At 37.4% G+C, this 17,351-nt stretch overlaps 4 protein-coding genes across 4 annotated transcripts; 3 read left to right on the forward strand and 1 right to left on the reverse strand.

Moving 5' to 3' along the window:
* Nucleotides 1-2,665: 2,665 nt before the first annotated feature.
* On the forward strand, nucleotides 2,666-5,539 carry LOC106650089 (barH-like 1 homeobox protein). Its single transcript, XM_023457653.1, has 4 exons — nucleotides 2,666-3,088; nucleotides 4,385-4,751; nucleotides 4,830-5,070; nucleotides 5,143-5,539. Exons 1-4 carry the CDS (start codon nucleotides 3,016-3,018, stop codon nucleotides 5,236-5,238), a joined length of 777 nt encoding a protein of 258 aa, XP_023313421.1. The 5' UTR covers nucleotides 2,666-3,015; the 3' UTR covers nucleotides 5,239-5,539.
* Nucleotides 5,540-9,042: 3,503 nt separating this feature from the next.
* LOC106650000 (mitochondrial import inner membrane translocase subunit TIM14) lies at nucleotides 9,043-10,046 on the forward strand. Its single transcript, XM_014367761.2, has 3 exons — nucleotides 9,043-9,134; nucleotides 9,483-9,614; nucleotides 9,684-10,046. The coding sequence occupies exons 1-3, from the start codon at nucleotides 9,132-9,134 to the stop codon at nucleotides 9,894-9,896; spliced, it is 348 nt and encodes a 115-aa protein (XP_014223247.1). The 5' UTR covers nucleotides 9,043-9,131; the 3' UTR covers nucleotides 9,897-10,046.
* Nucleotides 10,047-10,129: 83 nt separating this feature from the next.
* On the reverse strand, nucleotides 10,130-12,794 carry LOC106649999 (growth hormone-regulated TBC protein 1-A). The gene is made up of 7 exons (XM_014367760.2): nucleotides 12,119-12,794; nucleotides 11,650-11,851; nucleotides 11,323-11,553; nucleotides 11,089-11,249; nucleotides 10,897-11,005; nucleotides 10,638-10,823; nucleotides 10,130-10,575 (listed from the first exon to the last, which is right to left on the reverse strand). The coding sequence occupies exons 1-7, from the start codon at nucleotides 12,136-12,138 to the stop codon at nucleotides 10,468-10,470; spliced, it is 1,017 nt and encodes a 338-aa protein (XP_014223246.1). The 5' UTR covers nucleotides 12,139-12,794; the 3' UTR covers nucleotides 10,130-10,467.
* Nucleotides 12,795-12,849: 55 nt separating this feature from the next.
* Nucleotides 12,850-16,772, forward strand: LOC106649990 (eukaryotic translation initiation factor 2A). The gene is made up of 11 exons (XM_014367750.2): nucleotides 12,850-12,958; nucleotides 13,387-13,650; nucleotides 13,717-13,816; nucleotides 13,890-14,062; nucleotides 14,257-14,351; nucleotides 14,432-14,582; nucleotides 14,664-14,834; nucleotides 14,937-15,111; nucleotides 15,174-15,337; nucleotides 15,408-15,709; nucleotides 15,788-16,772. The coding sequence occupies exons 1-11, from the start codon at nucleotides 12,898-12,900 to the stop codon at nucleotides 15,911-15,913; spliced, it is 1,782 nt and encodes a 593-aa protein (XP_014223236.1). The 5' UTR covers nucleotides 12,850-12,897; the 3' UTR covers nucleotides 15,914-16,772.
* Nucleotides 16,773-17,351: the final 579 nt, after the last annotated feature.

The raw sequence follows: 17,351 nt of genomic DNA on the forward strand, positions 1-17,351 counted from the left end.
TCATCCTCTGGAACACAAAAGTAGCGATAAGCGAAGTACCAATGATTGTGGGACCTCGATGAACAATTATCAACCTTCACTATAAGCGCGTTCAACGAAAAAAATTTAAAACATATTTTTAAAAACATTTTCATACAGGAGCAGTCTTCACATCCATATAGATACAATCCACAATGGTAAAAAAAATATATGTAATATTTGTGAAAAGTCTTTTACTCAAAAATGTTGTCTCAAAACCCACACCGATTCAGTGCACAAAGGTGTCATATGTGCGAAGACATTCGCTCACAAAAATTGTCTCCAAGTTCAGATTGAAACAATGCACAATGGTGTCAAGCATGCATGTGACATTTGCGGGAAAACATTCACAAGAAAGAACGAACTCAAAGTCCATATCGATACAGTGCACAATGATATCATACATACGTGTAATATATGCTGGAAAAAATACTTGATTAATCGTAATCTCAAAATCACACCGATTCGATGCACAATGGTATAACTTACTCATGTAATATATGTGAAAAGACGTTTCAACACAAGGTAAGTCTCAAAAATCACATTGATTCTGCACATATCGGTATTACGCATGCATGTGATGTTTGCGGAAAAAAATTCACGACGAAAAGTAATCTTAAAGCCCACATTGATTTTCCACAGCATTCACACATTATAACTTTATGAATATATAAAATTCAAAATACACATTCGAATATCTAATTTAAACATTTCTATTCATAACACATCAATAATATCATAAATTTCTTCAATGTTATCTCATTATGTAAAAATAATTTCAATTTTTGTAAAACTGAATAAATTTTTGGAAGAACATCAATACTGAATCGCTTTAAGGTGATGCCTTGGCCACAATTTTTACCGACTGAGCACAGAAATTGTATATTTTCGTAACTTGTTTTCTAGGCTGATTTTCGAAAAACGGCTCTGTAGAGCCCTCCGTATTGTTGCTGTCAACAACTGCACCAAATTTCAGCCAATTTCATCGGATAGTTTTCCCAGAAAACAGGCTCGAAATTTTTGACTACTGTTTGCAGGATAAAAGATTTTGATCCTGTTTTCCGGGAAAACTACCCCATGAAATTGGCTGAAATTTGGTACAGTTGTTAGCAGCATCAATACGCAAGGCTCCACAGAGCCGTTTTTCGAAAATCAGCCTGGAAAAAAAGTTACGAAAATATACATTTTCTGTGCTGGGTTGGTAAAAATTGTGATTCACTTAAGTTATCAGTATTTTTTGTAGATTTTCTTATATTGATTGATTATTAGTTGTAAGTGCCGTCCTGCGCACGGGCGTTTGCCCCCTGCAGGCCTTTGTAAAAAAAAGGAAGGTAAATAAATAAATAAATATTCCATGTTGATTGTTTGATCGAACTTGAAATTTCAGGAAATTTTTTATCCAACTCGGAATATGAATCACAAAACAGTATATAAATTTCCATTTTTTTCAGTGGGTTAATTTCATCAAACTTTCATTTCGTTACCGTAAAATTGTTTGAATTTATTGGTCATGACGTTAAAATACATTAAATGTTACATAAAAACTATAAACCTGAGTAAGATGGACTTCTAATAAAACTCTATTTTTATTGTGCTAACTTATGCATACATAAAAATGCCTAAACAGTGAAAAAATATTTTTTGATTGGGATAAAAGCATATACGTACAGTTTGCTCTATATAGTTTTATTTATCTGTGAAAAAAATTCATCGATAAAATCTTAATATCGAATAAAAAATAACAGTTTTTAAAAAAAATGTGCCAATACACCGGTCTCTCCTAATTAATTTTTTCTAGTTCGTTTAAAATACTTTTATTCTTACAAAATTATGATAAATCAAATTTTGTAAATAAATTATTTCTCATTGACTAAATTACTAAATAACGAATATACATCCCGTAAGCTGCAACAACGTGGGCCACGTCCATGCGGGCAGCCGAGAGAAAGAGAAGACGCACGGCTCTCGCAGGCGAGGAAAAAGAGAAAACGACGAAGAAGAAGGAGATGAAGAAAAAAAGGAAAAAAAGGGAAAAAAATTTGCGAGGTAAACTCTTCAAGTTTCGATCATTACACATTCAATTTGTTCGCAACTCGCGGGAGCGCTGGCTGCGGAGCTCTGCTGCGGTATTACACACACACGTTTATAATGGAGCTCTATTGGTGTGAGTGCAGCATTATATGTGTATAAATCCAGCGCAGGAATTGCACACGGCTCGAGCGTAAGCTAAGGGTCGTGAGGCAAGCAGAGGTAGAGAGAGAGAGAGAGAGAGAAAAGTGCACGCGATTACGGCTTTAAAGCTCGGCTGTGTAGGTACATATCGAATAAATACGTATATAAGTGCGCGCCTTGCCGCTACCGAGTACAGGCACGAAGCAGCCGACGCGAACGGAGGGCGGAGTTTTGCGGGTAGATGGTGCGCCAATGGTCGCGCGGCTCGGCTCGGCCCCAAAATGGCTGAGTCGTCGTGTATATGTGCAATCGCGACTTGCTGTATTATACGCGCACATCTCACGACGAAAGCAGCAGCAGCAGTCGCTCTCGTGATCGTCGACAGCTCAGTAATATGCAGCTTTTACACGCGTAAACTGGCGAATTTAATTTACCGCTGCGCGTCAGAACGTCTCGATCCTTCGCGCGGGCTCAACGGGGCCTATATGTTAGAATAAAAAGAATAAACTAAAAATACTCGCGCTTACTTTTGAAGACAGTTATAGGAGATAATCGAAATAGAGACATGTTTACGTCAAGGACGTCGAGTGTCCTCGCGGTCGATCGAGGAGCAGTGTGATATCGTCGCGCGTTTATCGAGTGCCCTCTTGGACAATACGAGTTGTACATTTAATCGGAAGTAAAACAGTGTGCCACGGATCGTCGTAAAATACTGTCTTTGAGCAATCACAATTCGAGAGGACCAAATCGAGCGAATTAGAAAAGCGAGAAAAACTGGATCTCTGGAGTATCAATATCTGGGCTCGGCTGCTGGGACAGGTCGCGATGATGCAGGAGCACAAGTCCTTTCTCATTCGTGACCTGCTCGGCGATGTGCTCGATCATCGGCCGCTTCAAGGTAATCTCATTTCGATGGCTTATTCTTGAATATTATTTCCCTTTAAATCGGATCGAATATAATTCAATTTATTTTTCTGTACAAAAAAAAGGGTTGATCGAAATCGATTTTTTCTGTTAATGTTATATTTTCAACGTTCTCGTCAGGCCATTAGTTCCAATTAAGTTTGATGGTACTAATGCTCACGATTCATATCAATATTTCATATTTTCTTCGTTATATAATACCGATAATACCGATATAAAAAAAGCATCAACAATCATCGACATTTTTTTACGCTCAAAGAACCAAGAATCAAAAACTCGAGTGACGTATTATGTATAATATTTTCGTTACGCAATCAAAGCTTATCGCGCGCACTTGCCATCCCCCTTTTTTCGAGGTAGATATGTACAGACGGCACCACGATCGACGCGCCCGATAAAATCAAATTAAAAAGCCCAAACGGTCACGTGCTCGCGTGCGTGTACATGTGGGTAGTTTTAGTCGCAAATCACGATCACTACGTTGTACAGTATCTACGGGTTAGCAACACCAAAGCTAATCCGCTTGTCGCTAAACGTGCTTTTCTTTGCTGCTCTAGACGTCACCCTCCTATGAATTGCGAACGGCATGGCACAATATACACCTGTTATTTCATGTAGTTCGCCCAATCAGTACTAATGCGCTCCCACAAGTCTTAGTCGCTGCACACACAAATTTATACAGGAGAATTGATTCGTCCTGCTGCTGGCGATCGTCGCAGTGGCAGTTACTCATATATATATACGTGCCTCGGTTCCGTCGATCTGTTAATACGTTCGTTAGCGCGGGAACGCGTGCGGATATGCTGCAGCAGCACAGCCCCCGAGGCGAGACTCGACGCCCAACAAAGCCACGCGTGATTTTTCTCTTTCTGTTACTTTACGTACGTACGCGCGCACTGCACAAGTTGTTGTAACGAGACCGCAGATGGTATGTATCGCTTGAATTTTGTTCCGTGTCTGAGCTCGTAGACGTATTAGTGTGCAGCTCGTTAAATGCTCGATCGACGATGGCGCACGGCGTGATGCGAATTCGACCTCCTACTGGGCGCGCGGCCCAAAGAGTCACTGCACTGCCAGTCTTTTTCCCCCGTATATCCTTTGCTTCATATAAATCGCACTCTATATTACGCAGGCATATAAGCTCATTTACTCAGAGAGAAATTGACAGACCCTCGAGCTCGATCGATTTTCGCATCAACATGACAAAAGATTTATATGTATATAAAGCCAATTGGTAATGTAAATGTGTAAAACGCGTTACGATCGACAGGGCCGACGGACGACTCCGAGGAGGACTCGGCGATGCACTCCGACTCGGAGGACACGATAGACCCGGGCAGCAGTCCGTCGCCGGGCTCGTCGGCCGCCACACCCGACAACAACGCCAAGGCCGGCGGCGGCAGCTGCAACTCGTCCTCCCTCGGCTTGGCGGGCAGCAGCGGGGGCGGCAGCAGCAACAACGGCGGGGCCGGTCGCAAGCCCCGCAGACGTCGCACGGCCTTCACCCACGCGCAGCTGGCCTACCTCGAGCGCAAGTTCCGATGCCAGAAGTACCTGAGCGTGGCCGATCGCAGCGACGTCGCCGACGCCCTGTCGCTCTCCGAGACCCAAGTGAAGACCTGGTATCAGAATCGAAGGTATGCACGATCGAAGGCGCACTTTTTAATTCCATATATACTCGAGCCGGGAGTGTAATTTCCGTCGTAAAATCATAGAACCAAGTGGAAGCGTCAGAATCAACTGCGACTGGAGCAACTGCGACACCAGGCGAGCGTCGAGAAGGAGCTGTTGGTGCGGGGCGTGGGCCTGCATCATCATCCGCATCAGCTGCATCCGCATCCGCATCCGGCGAGCATCGAGGCCTACTGCGCCGCCGGCAACAATCCCTACTCGGCGGCGAGTCAGGCGGCGGTGGCGGCCGCGGCGGCTGCCGGACAGCAGCAGTCCGTCACGTCGGTCGCGGGCTCGTCGTCGGCGTCGTCGGCTGCCTCGTCGAGCGTCGCCACGGTGACCTCCGGCGGTGTCCAGGTGCCGGCGCCGACAAGCGCCTCGACGGCCGCCTTCCTCTCGACGGCTGCGGCTCTCTTTCGCAACGTCACTTACGTGCATGGCTGCCCGCTCTAACCCTTCGCCACGGACGGCCCGGGCGCGGAGCCGATCGTCATGCAGCCGTGACACTTTACCAATTACTGATATAATTGTAGCGCACAATAACGAGGACAAAACCAAAGAGATAATAATTGACACCTCTGTACATATGTAATTATTGCAACCAAAAATCATTGTTATATATTATGCATACAGTATTAAAATTAATCATTGTACCATCACGATTGATGAATTAATTGATCGTCCATATACAAATATGAAAAAAAAAAAAAAAACATTTATCCTGCGGACTATATGGGCTGCAACCGAGTGCAATAGGCCAAGTATAGTAATAAGCATTGATTGATTTTGCAGATATATTAATTTAGTAGATATCAATAAAAGGTTCGTTCGAGCCAAATAAATATTTTGTTGAATTCAAACAGTTGAAGGCTTAATTTTCATTTGGCTAAATAATTGATTGATTGGAAAAAAAGTTTACGCGAGTGAAGGAGTCAAGTTAATTTGCTATTTTTCAACGTCTCAAACAAAGATACAATTTCGCAATAATTGTATCACAGATAATAATATAAAAGTCCAATAAAGCTCGGAGTAAAACGATAATTGAAACTATCATCCGTATCACACCGATAAAATACGATCAAGCAATTGAAACGCTTCGTGTCTACAATATCAATTTTTTATAGAACGAAGCTGCGTAAGTAAAAAGGTACACAGGAATGAAACAGTAGAAGTTTTGCCAAATACACGCGTTTCTTTCTATAAAAATCAAATGGTCCGTGGGCTTGTTGTCGATCAACCAAAATAACAATGCGTAATACACCTATATACTTGTTACTATTGTGCGCGCGAGCGACCCCCAGCAGCAATCGACACACATGATTCACGCGGTGCCTATATATAATACACATAACTAGTCGTACTCGACTCCGATGTCGAATCGTCGAACGGTGAATCGTGATGCGGTGTGCACACGCGGCACGCACAAAGCGCGGCGTGCCTTATATATGTATTGCAGCGTGCGGATACGCGTGCGAACGCAATAGACACGTGCGCGTCGATATATATTCCATGCTCTATACGATTGTCCGCGTATTGTACGAAAGCGTTGCAAGCTCGTGAATTGATTCTTTGAGTTTTTGATAATTGAGTATCGATGGGCTGTCCGTACTCCACGCGTACACTTAAAAAGCCATTGTTTCGGCTCGCTCTTATCATCGAGGATGCAGAGGATATTTTGACTCTAATAACATAATAATCTCGTATATTGTAGCCCTGAAATCACGCACCAATTTTTAGTCTAAAGAAAAAAATAGGAGGTTCGAACGCGGTCTATGATCTACGCTCGTACACGTGCATACCGCAGCAGGACGTGAGTATATGATACAGAGTCGACGAAGAAAAGGGGAATATGCAAAATCTGTGCTACACACGCCCGTACAGACTCTGTCTCTGTTGTTTGCACACACTTGGAATGTTTCGCACTTGGGCACGCGCCACCGAGGCAACTCATTCTTCTTGGCGTGTTTTCTACGTCGAAATTTCACTACAAGCACCAGGCGAAAAATCGTATGGGCTGTGTGAATGTGCGAGTGCATGAATGGACGAATATTTAATATGAGCTTATCCAGACGCGCGCGTGCAGCTCTCCCGCGACTCCATCACGCACGTACGCACTCGCACGAGTGCCGCCGTCGGGGCGGTTTAGTTTCTTGCTTACTGCAACGATTCGCGTGTCGCGCACTGACTTACATCAATCCCATGGAATAACACGACTTTAATTGACAGAGGCCGATGGATAGAGCGAGTGGATAAGTTTTATAATTTTTAATTATTTAATGCGTAGCTATGGAGCACAGTGGTAAATTTAAAAAATTCCACTCCCACGCAAACTTTCATTTGAAACGATTTTCTCGAATTTCTGGTGCCTAAATTAAACGATGGATTTTTTTATTTGGTACCACGGAAATTTAAATAAATAAAGTTTATCTTTTCTAGTATTATGGTTTTTTTCGTCGAGAAAGACAACATTCAAATTAATTTGTTTTTACCATAAACATGATTAGTGTAACGAAGTAATTACTCGTTTACTCAGCAGGTGTAGAAGTTTGCACTTGAGTCCAGTGAGTTCAAGGTTGAATTCTTTTTTTTTTTTTTTTGTTTAAGGGATCGACCAAAGTTTTTCTAATGTATTTTGAGTCGCTAAAACCGATTTTTTTCTGAGTGTTCAATTGTATACAAGATTTTAATGAATAAATCATTACGAATTATGAAAACTCTATAGTTTAAGTTTATATGATTCAAATTTTCAACTTTCATATTTCTTTATATAACATGAGGTCACATGATAAGAGTTATTTTTGCGAGAAGTTCTTTGAAATTTTCATTTGTTCATTTTATTTTAAAAAATTCACCAAAAGTTGATGCTCGGTATCATTGATTACAATATTACGATAAATTATGCATCATCATGCATATCATTTATAAATAATTTACAGGTACATATAAACATATTGAATTTATGTTTGTTGCATTACAATTAATCTCCTCCCATTCGTATATTATACAATTAACGTCTAATTAATTAGGCGTTGCGGGCTCGCAGGCGTTCACTTCGTCGTATTGGAAACGGTGGCAGTAGATAATCTTCGATTGTTTGTTCGCACAAACGGAGTAGGTCCTCGTCATCCATATGTTCGGTAACATTACGGCACACAACATCAGGCAAGTTTAATTTGTAATAATCAGTCATAAAAAGATCGGCTACAAACACTTCCAACTCCCGCCTCATGAAAACGTTTCCTATGTGTCTTTTGACAATCATATTGAAGGCATTATGAAGTAAATTATCCATCTGAGGTATGTAATATACGCCTTTCAAAATCGAGCAACCCTTTTTATAACTCATTTGACAAATTTGATAGAGCCAGACACTTTCAGTTAGTTTAATCTCTTTTATTCTCGCAATATCACGTTTAAACACTTTAAAACTACGATGAATCTCATGCCAGTTAATCTTGTATGTCGGGATTTGTTCGCATTGTATGCGTTGTTGGCGTAAGAAATCCTTGACTTCCTGTCTTATATAAATACCAAAGTAATGGTGAATAAATATATTGTAAATAATCATGAGGACGAAACTATTTGCATCTGCACCTTGTTCGATCCCTAAATGAAAATTGAAAAAATTAATTGAAATTAAATTAAAACTTTTTTATTTGTAAAATATAATGATTTACTGGTCGTAGCTGGTCAAAGCATTTTATCTATATAACCCAAGTACATATGGTGTACCCATGTGAATAAAATGTGAATAAATAAGTTTAAAACAATTCTTTTACTTTTTATTGCTATCATTGAGTGATGTTTCATTTATTATAGTTATAGTATCAACTTTTGATTAGACACGAGGTTTGTACATGTACCAATCTTTGCCCTTATTCGGTTCATCTGTCTATGGGGTTAAATATTGTTAAATATTGTATAGTTGACAAAATTATACAATGTTTAACGCGGTTTGTTACCCTCAATAAAATGCGTTATTTGTTCTAACATAACTAAGCGTATGACATTCAAGCATGCCACGTGATCACGTCGCAAACATTATGATATTGAATAACATTTATTATAAAAAATACATCATTTATTTGATTATTTTAATGAACTACTTCGACGACGACTTTGATTTGTACCGCCAAGTAAATTTAACAAGGTCGTTTCTCGCTTACTTTTTCTGACGTCATATAAATCGTCAATTAGACGGTACACGAACAAACCAACTTTGGCAGCCGACGACAGTTTTTCAAATAGATTCGCGTATTAGTGTCCAGTGGTGTGCGTATATCGTCTGCATCGCATACAAATCGCATTGTCTAGTTATTTTTCTATTCGACTTAATAAGCAACAACATGGTAATTAATATTCTCTAATGAACGTTACAAATATCTCTCGAGTTTCTCATTGAATCCATCAACTCTTTTTGCACCTTCGCAGCAGCGAATATATTTTATCGTGCTCGCCTTATCGCATCATCTTCTGAAATATAACCTGCTTGTGATGCAATGTTGTGTACTTGACTCAATGTTTCAGATTGTAAATTTTTCAGAGAATAAATTTACAATTTACCTTAAAAATTAACCAAGCTAGTTCACTTAATATCTGTTTATGTTTTTGCTTTCCACAATTATTTTTTCGAGATTTTTAAGTCAAGAATATTTTGGTATTATTTGCATTATTAACGGTTAATTATTCAATTTTAGACAACAGCGATTATTGCTGGCTTAGGCCTAGCTGCAGTGGGATTTGCTGGTAGATATGTTGTCAAACAACTGCCTAATATAACTAGCAAAATGGCGGAAGCTGTCAAAAAAATGCCATCGCTAGATCCACAGGTAATTAATAACTGTTGTTAAGTCTTTTTAGAGTGAAAAATGTTTCATTTAGAATTTGTTTCATTTTAGTCTTTGGCTGCCAGTAAATATTACAAAGGAGGTTTTGAACAGAAAATGACCAGAAGAGAAGCATCTTTAATTCTTGGAGTTTCACCATCTGCTCCTAAGGCTAAAGTTAAAGAACATTTTAAAAAACTTATCACAGCTAATCATCCTGATAGAGGTGGTTCACCATATCTGGCAGCCAAAATAAACGAAGCAAAAGATATGCTTGAAAAATAATTTATAATAAAGCAAAAATTTTATTTCAATTGAAAACAATGTTTATTATCGTTGTTAATCAGATCTTTGTTATATATTATTAACACAAAATGGGTGTAAAATATAAAGTGTAAATAGTAAACTGTAAATATACAATGATTAAATTTTAAATAGTTGAGTGTTGTTTAAAATTTTTTTCAAATGTACTTCCAAATCCTAACTTTTAAGATGCATATAATGCAGTTAAAATTCCATATAAATTTTATATATCGTAAACAAGTTAAAATGACACAATACCTAAATTAAATGAACCGCAGGTTCATACTTCTTACAAACATTGAGTTGCAAAACATTTAACATATATACAATAACAATAGTATTTTAACAATTAAAAACAAAGTTTTATACATCATTGTATTGTGAAATTTTTCAATATTTTTCACAGTAATATATGCATTATGTATCACATAAAACAGGACATGCAGAAAAATTGTAAAAAACTACATATTTTCAATAAACATTGAATAAAAACGACGATTTTGTCAGCATATTGACTAGAGTCTGTGGATTCAGGAGATTTATTGACATTTTATTACCGTGACGTTTTGGCAAGTTTTTGTTCTTTATGAGTTTGTTCTACTTTCTGTCTAAGCTTCAATATTGTACTATTGGACAATGATCCAGGAACTTTGAATATGCTCTGAAAATAAAATAATTTTCAATTAAATTTGTATTATATTGATCAATGAACTTTTTACATACTTCCATAAATTCATGGCATTTGACAACAATACTATCTTTTGTTATTTCCTTAAAGCATTCAGCTAAATCTGTAAAATCTTGACAAGCCAACAGATTTTGCTTATTTCTTTTTATCAAAGTTAATGCTACTCTGAACACAATTTTGCTGCCCTCATAAAACAGACAGTCCCATATTCTTAATGTAGTCTAGAATTTCAAGATGAAAATGAATTTAGGATAAAATAATGTTTCAAAAATATACAGACTAAATGATCCATACTTCTGTAGGCAACACTTCTGCAAATAAACATATAAACCACTTGGTAGTTATAACAGGCCATGGCAATCCTAAATTTTCAACATGTTGGAATACATCTGGCATTTTTAATCTAAAAAATATAATTAAAATATGTATCAAAGGATGATTAGTTAAACTTCATAAACAAAAATCAGTTGTCCTATTGAAATTTACTTGACAAGTTCAACTAGAACATCTATATCTATTAGTAATCCTTTCATTGTTGGTGTATAATACTCTGGTAAAATATTTTCTATCAATACTTTTAGTAACCAGAAAGCATTTTCTTCATTCTTGGTAACCAACAAAAGTAAACCAGCTATATAATTTAATCCCTAAACATGAGATGAACGTTATTAAATAATTTAAAATCAATAACAATAATGAATCAAAATAATAAAAATTTACCTGGCAGTATCCAACTTCTTGATTTTGATGCGCAAATGCTAATAGAATATTGTATAATTGACGTTGATGAAGGTCTGTGTTGTTAAAAAATATATTATCCGGAAATGTTCTTGGAAGATCAATTCTGATATTTTCCGCCACTTGAGGATCGTGTTGGTCGTTCAACAATTGTTGATACAAATTCGGCGATTTGTTTTTCAATTCCTCCGCTCCGCTGACGGACAGCCACACCTGAGTCAACCAAAGCAGAACGGAAAAATGTGTCAAACACGATGATTAATAGGTCGCACACGTGGTCATTTAATAACAGGATGGATGACGACTTACCGAGCACCTGTGGACTCCGGGTATACCCTTGCGCACGTATCGTTTGACAGTGAGATTCCTCCTGACGGATCTTCCCTCTCCGATTATGTCGGACCATTTTTTCGCCCTCTTCGCCAGTACCTTCAAGTACTCGGACATGAATTCCTCGTAGGTCTCGTAATTGAAATTATCCGGTCTTTCGAATCCATACTCGTCGACTTTACTACAGTAAACAAAAAAAAGACAGCGAAGAAAAAACGCATTATTGCAACAATCTCGAAGTCACAAAAAAAAAACACCACAAGTGCAACTCGCAACTGAAAAATAAACACTGCACTGTTTCTCCTTTTTAATAACCTTGCCCATAATATCAATTGGGTTTACGAATTATGCGAAAATAGGAGTCGAGCAAAATTTTGTGAACAAAAAAAATCACCGCGATGCAGAATGTGAGTGTCGAGTAAAAGCGACTCTGCAGCAGAACACATACCTAAAGCGTGAAGTGGCCATGATATATGACGACAAACAACAATCCAAAACTGCGCCAAACAAAAAATAAATAAAAAAAAAAAATTAAACGCGGTACTGCCACTGCTGCTGTTGTTGCTGCACGCGCGGAGAGCACGAGCCGATTAACTCCAGACGCATGCACGACTCGAGACTAATAAACCGAATCCCCGGAGCGCCGATCAGAACATCTTCCTTTGTACTCAGCATAACTGCAGCAGTATATAATGAGAAAGACGTGTGCGGCGCGCTCGGGCCCACTATGAATGTTTACGATATGACGAAACGGCACGCGCGCACACACACGCACGCACACAGAGCCAAAACGTCGCTTTTGCGTTACGATGATGATTTTTTTCCGCGTTCGCGAGATTTTGTCAACGACAGCGAGCTCCTATATTAGCAGCGCATCGTTTCTCGTCATCGTCGGCATGCGACGTACAGTAATTCGCGCAGCAGCAGTAACTGAACTGCTGTAAAACTCTGCAGTTCGGCACTGTGCGCTCACGCCGTGCGCGAAATTAATCATGCACACGCGCAGCAGTCGACGCGACTCAAGACTCCGACTACTGCTGAACGCGCTTATTCGATGGGCTCTCGGGGGGCTCGAGTTTCGAGAAATCGATTTCTATCGCGCGCTCGCAGCCTGTATAATAATCGAGACGATGCTAAGAGTCGAATACGTGCTCGCTCGCTCGCTGGTTCGCGCGACCGCTGGCTGAGCTGAACTGCGAGTACAGCTCCAAATTTTAGACTTGGCACATGGCAGAGCTTGGCAGCTGTAATACGAGTAAAATGGCGTTAACCGTGCCCTGCGTGGCCAGTAAGACTTTTTATTATTACTTTTTAATTAATCATTATCTTAATTGATTGTACGCGTCGGCCTTTACGCGAAGCTGAGTTTTTTTCCTGTTGCTCGTCGCAAAATGAGCCGACCAGAAACAGCTGCGAATTTTTTCCCTCTCGTTGCTCGCTCGCACGACTGTGCCGACTCGGTTCAACGGTGATCGAACGGTGTAACGTGTCTAACAAGTCTATAGAATCGATGTTATGAAATTTCTTTGAAATTTTATTTGAATTTTTTCAAAGATACAAGCTCAAACTAAGTTAGTAATTGAAATTGTCAGAATTTGTTGTTATTTTAGCTACTTTTTTTCATTGCTTGCTAACTTTTCTGTTTAAAGTTGGCGTTTCATGGCTTATCTTTAGCCCTACATACAGTGTGTATAACTTATCTGATTTACATTACAGTCAGAGGCTCAACTGGTATCAGCGTGTCGTATGGTCCACCATCGTATGAGGTTGTCTCTTCATTCAAAAAAGATGACAGCAGGGCATGTAAAGCCATGGCTTATAGCCCACAAGGAAAATTCCTTGCATGGGCTAATGGTACAAACATCAAAATTATCTCGTGTCAAACATGGCAACTTATTGCTGAAATTCCTAAACCAAAGGTGCTTGCCCTTGCCTTCTCTCCACAAGATACCTACTTAATGTCATGGGAACCTTTTATTGGTAAAATATCATATAAATTGAGAAAACTTGAATCATATCAACTTTATAATTAAATCTTTACTTTAGTAAATGATGCAAATCCTCAAGGCAATCCTAATTTAAATTTGTGGAATCCATTAACGGGAGCATTTGTGAAAGGTTTTGTGCACAAAAAACAAACTGATTGGTATAATATTATTTTTTAATTGCAAATGATAAAAATACAATGACATTTCAATTAAATCTATTTAATTCTCCAGGGAGCCACTATGGACAGATGATGAAAAAGTATGTGGTATGTTAGTTAATAATGATGTTGTATTGTACGAGAACGACTTCACAACAGTTGCACATAAAATGAACGTTGGTAAAATTGCCAAATTCAGCATAGCTCCTGGTCGTGAACCATACCATATTTGCTGTCATTTACCAGGTATCTTGAAACAACTATTTTAAAAAATGTCTTAATTGCTTGTGGTATCAAATTCCACAAAGTATTTTATCTTGAGCTGTATTTTATTTTAATTTGATGACTATTTAATGTTTAAAAAATAATATAATTTATTACAGAAATGTATTTACTCTAGTGTAAATTATACATGGTTAACGCTCTTTCATTATTTTTAGGAAAATCTGGACAACCTTCGTTTGGTTCTATGTTCCAATATCCAAAATTCAAAGCTCCAGAACACAAACCAGTTGCTACCAAAAGTTTCTATCATGTTAGTTTTTTAGAATATTTATTTATTTTGATCAATACATATGCCTTCAATACTTACAAATTATGCTATAACTATATCAGGATGATCGCATCAACTTCTATTGGAATAAACAAGGATCTAACATGTTGTTATTAGCTAGTACTGAAGTGGATAAGACTGGTGCTTCTTATTATGGAAAACAAACATTGCTCTTTTACGGTACCAAATGTCAACCTAATCTTGTTGCATTAAGTATGTTGAATAATATTTCATAAATCATCACTGTTCTATGATCAACACATCTTTCAATGATAATTAATCATCAAATTATAGGCAAAGAAGGTCCTATTCATGCTGTACAATGGTCTCCTAAAAGTACTGAGTTCATTGTTATCTATGGTTCTATGCCTTCAAAAGCAACTTTATTCAATTTAAAGTGTGAACCCATTTTTGAATTTGGAACTAAACATCGTAATGCCATCTTATACAATCCTCATGGAAACAATATCCTTTTTATACAAATTAATTTTATCAGTAAAATCAATTACTTTGCTGAAAGTATTTATATGTGAAATTTTAATATTATTTCCTTAACCACTTCTATACTTGTGATATTGACTGGTACTGGTAATCTCAGAGGTGATATCGAATTATGGGATACCAAAAAACACAAACTTATTGCTACAACAGAATCCCCCGATACAACATTAATGGAATGGTCACCGGATGGTGAGCATTACATGACAGCTACTACAGCTCCACGACTTCGTGTTAGCAATGGGTAAATATTTATTTAAACAATTTTAAATTAAACATGAATGATTTTATTAATGACCATTTTAGATTTAACATTTTCCACTACACTGGAACTCTGTTATTTGAACGACCATGGAACAAGCAGGAAGAATTGTGGGAAGTGCAATGGCAAAAGTTCCCAGCTGGTACTTTCAAAGAAAACGTGATAAATTACACAACGGTTGAAGGCATTGCTCCAAGTCGTCCAACAGGTATATAAAAATAGAAAAATAAATTGGTCCCTTTACACAGATTTTCAAATCCTTTATTTGCCTATTTTAGCATCCAAAGAAGCTTATAGACCACCTTCAGCAAGAAATTCGGCGCGAACTGCTTTCAGTCTTTACGATGATGTTGATGATAAAAAGCCAACAAAACAAACTATCCCTAACAAACCATCCAAAAATGCAAAAAAACGTGAGAGGAAGCAAATAAAAAAACAAGAACAAGCAGCTGCCTTGGGAGAAAATGTCAGTGTCAATGGACAATCTGCTACACCCTCTGCCAAATCTACTAATTCAACACCTAATCCGGAACCCACTGACGATCCTGAAAAGAACAAGGCTATTAAGAAAATAAGAACTGTAAGTGAATTGTCGTGAATTATTTCCAGGTAGTTTTATTTTACTATTGCAGCTTATTTTTTTATCAACATTTTGCAGAAATTGGATCAAATTGCTAAACTGAAGGAACAACAAAATAGCGGAAAGAAACTGGAAATAAACCAATTGGATAAAATTAAAAAGGAAGCAGAGCTGATTAAAGAAATGGAGGAATTGATGTTATGATCTTTGTTTGCGTGTATAATTCTACCACTTTCTTTCAATCTACAAAGACCTCAGGTATTGAGAAATCGATAATAATTCTTACCATGCACTGAAACACCACATCATGGCTGAATAAAAAAATGAGTATAAAAACAACTGTAAAACAAAAAATTCATGCACAAATAATAAAATGACTGATCACTCAGTGGTTACTTTGAATGCTTATCAGATGTGTTGTTGTGGGTAACTTATGAAAAATGATAAAAAAAATTGATCTGACATGGTTGAATCTGTGTCAAAGTACCAAGTATTCTTGATACTGTTGTCTTTAAATAGGATAATTTTAAGCAGCATTTTTCAATGTAATCTTTGCATTATTGTAAAACTCAACTATCATGTGAAAAGACAAACTCTGTTCCTTTCTTGAATATTTTTGAACAGCAGAACTGTATATATTATGATTAGCCTTCTGTGTTCATTTATGATATCATAAATCTTTTTTGCAAGTTGTTGGTGCATTATAAAATAATTCGCATGAAATTATGAACACTTGTTAAACTCGAATTGTTTCTGATCAAATTTATGACTCTTTCCTTGTATATTTAGCAAAGTGGAAATTGATACTTACACGTACGACAAGATCGACTCGATTACTTATGTAAATTTATACCCGTTCTACTGCTAAATATAGTGATAACTGAAAAAAAATAGTACAAATTGAATAGTTAATTTGAATTTGTGAATATTTTAAGTTTTTCTAAAATCCACAGGGTTGAGATATGATTGAAATTGAATCTACAAAAATGTATTGCATCGATCGCGAATGTATTTATTCATTGTATGAAAGTAAATGAACTGGGTTCATGATTGTAATTTATTATTTTGCTGTACTTCTTCTTGCTTTCTTAATCCATGATCCTTATGAGAATCCAGGATAAAAAACGAACATCGATTATTTTGATAAAATGTAATTTAAAAAGAAATGTCTTGACGATATTTTAGCGCTTGACTTTTGATGAGAATGAAAACATTTTATACTTAGTTATACTTTGGTCCAAATTTGTTATCTTATCCTATTATGATGTTTCGACGATAATGATTTTTTTCGTCAGAAATATAAGTCTAACAAATTAACGGTTATGATAAACTTTGTATAATTTATGAATTGAAAATATATTGTGAATAAAATACGATGGTTTTTTATTTATTTCATTTCTTTTTCAATACGAAAATGATCGAACCTTTCGTTTGAAAATAAAGGGCGGATGGGAATCGAAAGCCTGTGGTGCTCGTAAGCGAACGTCGAGTCAAAAAAAAGCTCGACCAACGCTTTTTCGGATCGAGCGGTCTTTTCGAACTATAATATATGAATATCGGTTTGTCAGTTGTACAGTTCATACATGATACAGGCAGGTAAACATCTCTTGCGCGTGTGTGTAATGTATAATATCGCAGGCAT

The sequence above is a fragment of the Trichogramma pretiosum genome, unplaced genomic scaffold (genome assembly GCF_000599845.2).
Source record: "Trichogramma pretiosum strain Unisexual culture from Peru unplaced genomic scaffold, Tpre_2.0 scaffold82, whole genome shotgun sequence".
Taxonomy (NCBI): domain Eukaryota; kingdom Metazoa; phylum Arthropoda; class Insecta; order Hymenoptera; family Trichogrammatidae; genus Trichogramma; species Trichogramma pretiosum.

Excerpts from the sequence above, each read along its gene's own strand:
- LOC106650089 (XM_023457653.1), top strand. The coding sequence starts at position 3,016 with ATGATGCAGGAGCACAAGTCCTTTCTCATTCGTGACCTGCTCGGCGAT. Across the intron at positions 3,089-4,384 it reads CGATCATCGGCCGCTTCAAG|GGCCGACGGACGACTCCGAG; the intron begins GTAATCTCATTT and ends TACGATCGACAG. Across the intron at positions 5,071-5,142 it reads AGCAGCAGTCCGTCACGTCG|GTGCCGGCGCCGACAAGCGC; the intron begins GTCGCGGGCTCG and ends GGCGGTGTCCAG.
- LOC106650000 (XM_014367761.2), top strand. Across the intron at positions 9,615-9,683 it reads TGCCATCGCTAGATCCACAG|TCTTTGGCTGCCAGTAAATA; the intron begins GTAATTAATAAC and ends GTTTCATTTTAG.
- LOC106649999 (XM_014367760.2), bottom strand. The coding sequence starts at position 12,138 with ATGGCCACTTCACGCTTTAG. Across the intron at positions 11,250-11,322 it reads AAGAAGTTGGATACTGCCAG|GGATTAAATTATATAGCTGG; the intron begins GTAAATTTTTAT and ends TCTCATGTTTAG. Across the intron at positions 10,576-10,637 it reads AATGCCATGAATTTATGGAA|AGCATATTCAAAGTTCCTGG; the intron begins GTATGTAAAAAG and ends TTTTATTTTCAG.
- LOC106649990 (XM_014367750.2), top strand. The coding sequence starts at position 12,898 with ATGGCAGAGCTTGGCAGCTGTAATACGAGTAAAATGGCGTTAACCGTG. Across the intron at positions 13,651-13,716 it reads GTCATGGGAACCTTTTATTG|TAAATGATGCAAATCCTCAA; the intron begins GTAAAATATCAT and ends TCTTTACTTTAG. Across the intron at positions 14,835-14,936 it reads ATACAATCCTCATGGAAACA|TTGTGATATTGACTGGTACT; the intron begins ATATCCTTTTTA and ends CCACTTCTATAC.